At 66.7% G+C, this 1,696-nt stretch overlaps 1 protein-coding gene across 1 annotated transcript; it reads right to left on the minus strand.

The window, feature by feature from the left end:
* Positions 1-382: 382 nt before the first annotated feature.
* Positions 383-1,514, minus strand: H696_03311 (hypothetical protein; the record flags this gene model as incomplete). The annotated part of the gene is made up of 3 exons (XM_009497169.1): positions 383-661; positions 933-1,022; positions 1,284-1,514. The coding sequence occupies 3 exons, from the start codon at positions 1,512-1,514 to the stop codon at positions 383-385; spliced, it is 600 nt and encodes a 199-aa protein (XP_009495444.1).
* Between the last annotated feature and the right edge of the window lie 182 nt (positions 1,515-1,696).

A 1,696-nucleotide genomic window follows, 5' to 3' on the forward strand; every position in this document is an offset into this window, starting at 1 on the left:
CGAGGGGGCGCACGAGGGCAACGGCCTTAGCTCCTCTCCCTCCCTCTCTGGAGGCGAGAAACTCGTATGCCGCCAGACGTGACACATACAAGGAGTATATGTGTATGCGTGCGTGCGTGCGTGCGTGCGTGCGTGCGTGCGTGCGTGCGTGCGTGCGTGCGTGCGTGCGTGCGTGCGTGCGTGCGTGCGTGCGTGCGCGCCAGGGCAGATGGGTGTGCGTTGGCGGGCCTGCCGTGTGGTGGTGCACATGTATGCGCGCGTGCGGCAATCTCTTCGGGAGGAGGGGAGGGGAGAGGGGAGGGGGAGAGAGAGAGAAAGGAAGGCGCAATGGCGCGAGAAGGACACAAGAGAGGGTCGCGCGCACGCGCATACATGCACGCCATTAAACAAGGATGCACAGCTTGCCGGAGGAGCCCCCGGAGGAGGACCCCTTATCGCCGGACTGGCCGCGCCGGCCACGGCGCCTCCCACCGCCGGACGATGAGGACTTGGACCCGCTGGCCGAAAGGTCCCCCTGCGCACCGGCCGACGCCGACCCCGCGGCGGAGGACTGCGCCAGGTCGGCAGCCTGCTCTGGCGACGGCGGGGCATTTGATACCGCGCGGAACTTTCGCAGCTCGGTGATGAGCGCATGGAAGGCGGCCTCCACGCCATGGGAAGTCTGCCGAGACACGGTGGACAGAGGGAGCAGGGAGAGGGAGGGAGCAGGGAGAAGGAGCAGGGGGCAGGGAGAAGGGAGCAGGGAGAAGGGAGCAGGGAGAAGGAGAGGGAGAAGGAGAGGGAGAGGCCGAGGCATAGGCAGAGGGAGAGGAATAGCAGCGTTAGCGGTGACTGCACTTGTGGGAGGAGAAGTTGATGCATAAGTGGGCTCCGTCCCGAAAAAGGGGGCAAGCAAACCGAGCGACATGCGGGGAGGGATCACAGAGGCGGACCTTTGCCGACGTCTCGAAGAAAGGAATGCCGAGCTCGGTGGCGTATGCGCTCGCGTCGCGGGTGCTCACCTGGCGATCGGCCTCAAGGTCCTGTGTGGGCATGAGACAGGAGGGAGGAAGGGGTGTGCATGTGTGGATGGATGGGCAGGTGCAATGTCAGAAGGGGGTGTCTCATGGAGGGTGTGAGGGGCCGGGGGGGGGGGGGGGGGGGGGGGGGGGGGGGGGGGGGGGGGGGGGGGGGGGGGGGGGGGGGGGGGGGGGGGATGATGACACCTCACCACCCCCGGGCCGACAAAGGGCGGAGAGGCCGGATGTCAGGGGGGGAGGGAGAGAAGCCCGCGGGCAACGCACAATCTTGTTGCCCACCAAAACCACCGGCGTGGCCACGGTCTGGTGCTCGTTGACCCGCTCGATGGCCTCCTTCAGGGCCTTGGCCTCATCGAAGGAGGTGGCATCGCAGATGGAGTATACCAAGAGGAACCCCTCGGCATGGCGGAGCTGGTGGTCCCGCAGCGAGGTGTACTCCTGCTGCCCGGCCGTGTCGGTGATGTTGACCACGCACTCGTAGCCGGATGGGAGCATGACACGCTTGCGGAAGTTTTCCTCTGTGCGTGTGTGCGTGTGCGAGTGGATGCATGGCGGCGATGGTAAGCGGCATCATCGAGGCAGGAGCGTGAGACAAGCGACGAAGGGGGAGAGGTGCGGGAGGTCATGGCTCAAGGGCCGGCAAAGGGAGAGCGGGGGCGAGGACCAAAGGCACAGCG

This window comes from Fonticula alba, assembly GCF_000388065.1.
Source record: "Fonticula alba strain ATCC 38817 unplaced genomic scaffold supercont2.5, whole genome shotgun sequence".
Lineage (NCBI taxonomy): Eukaryota > Rotosphaerida > Fonticulaceae > Fonticula > Fonticula alba.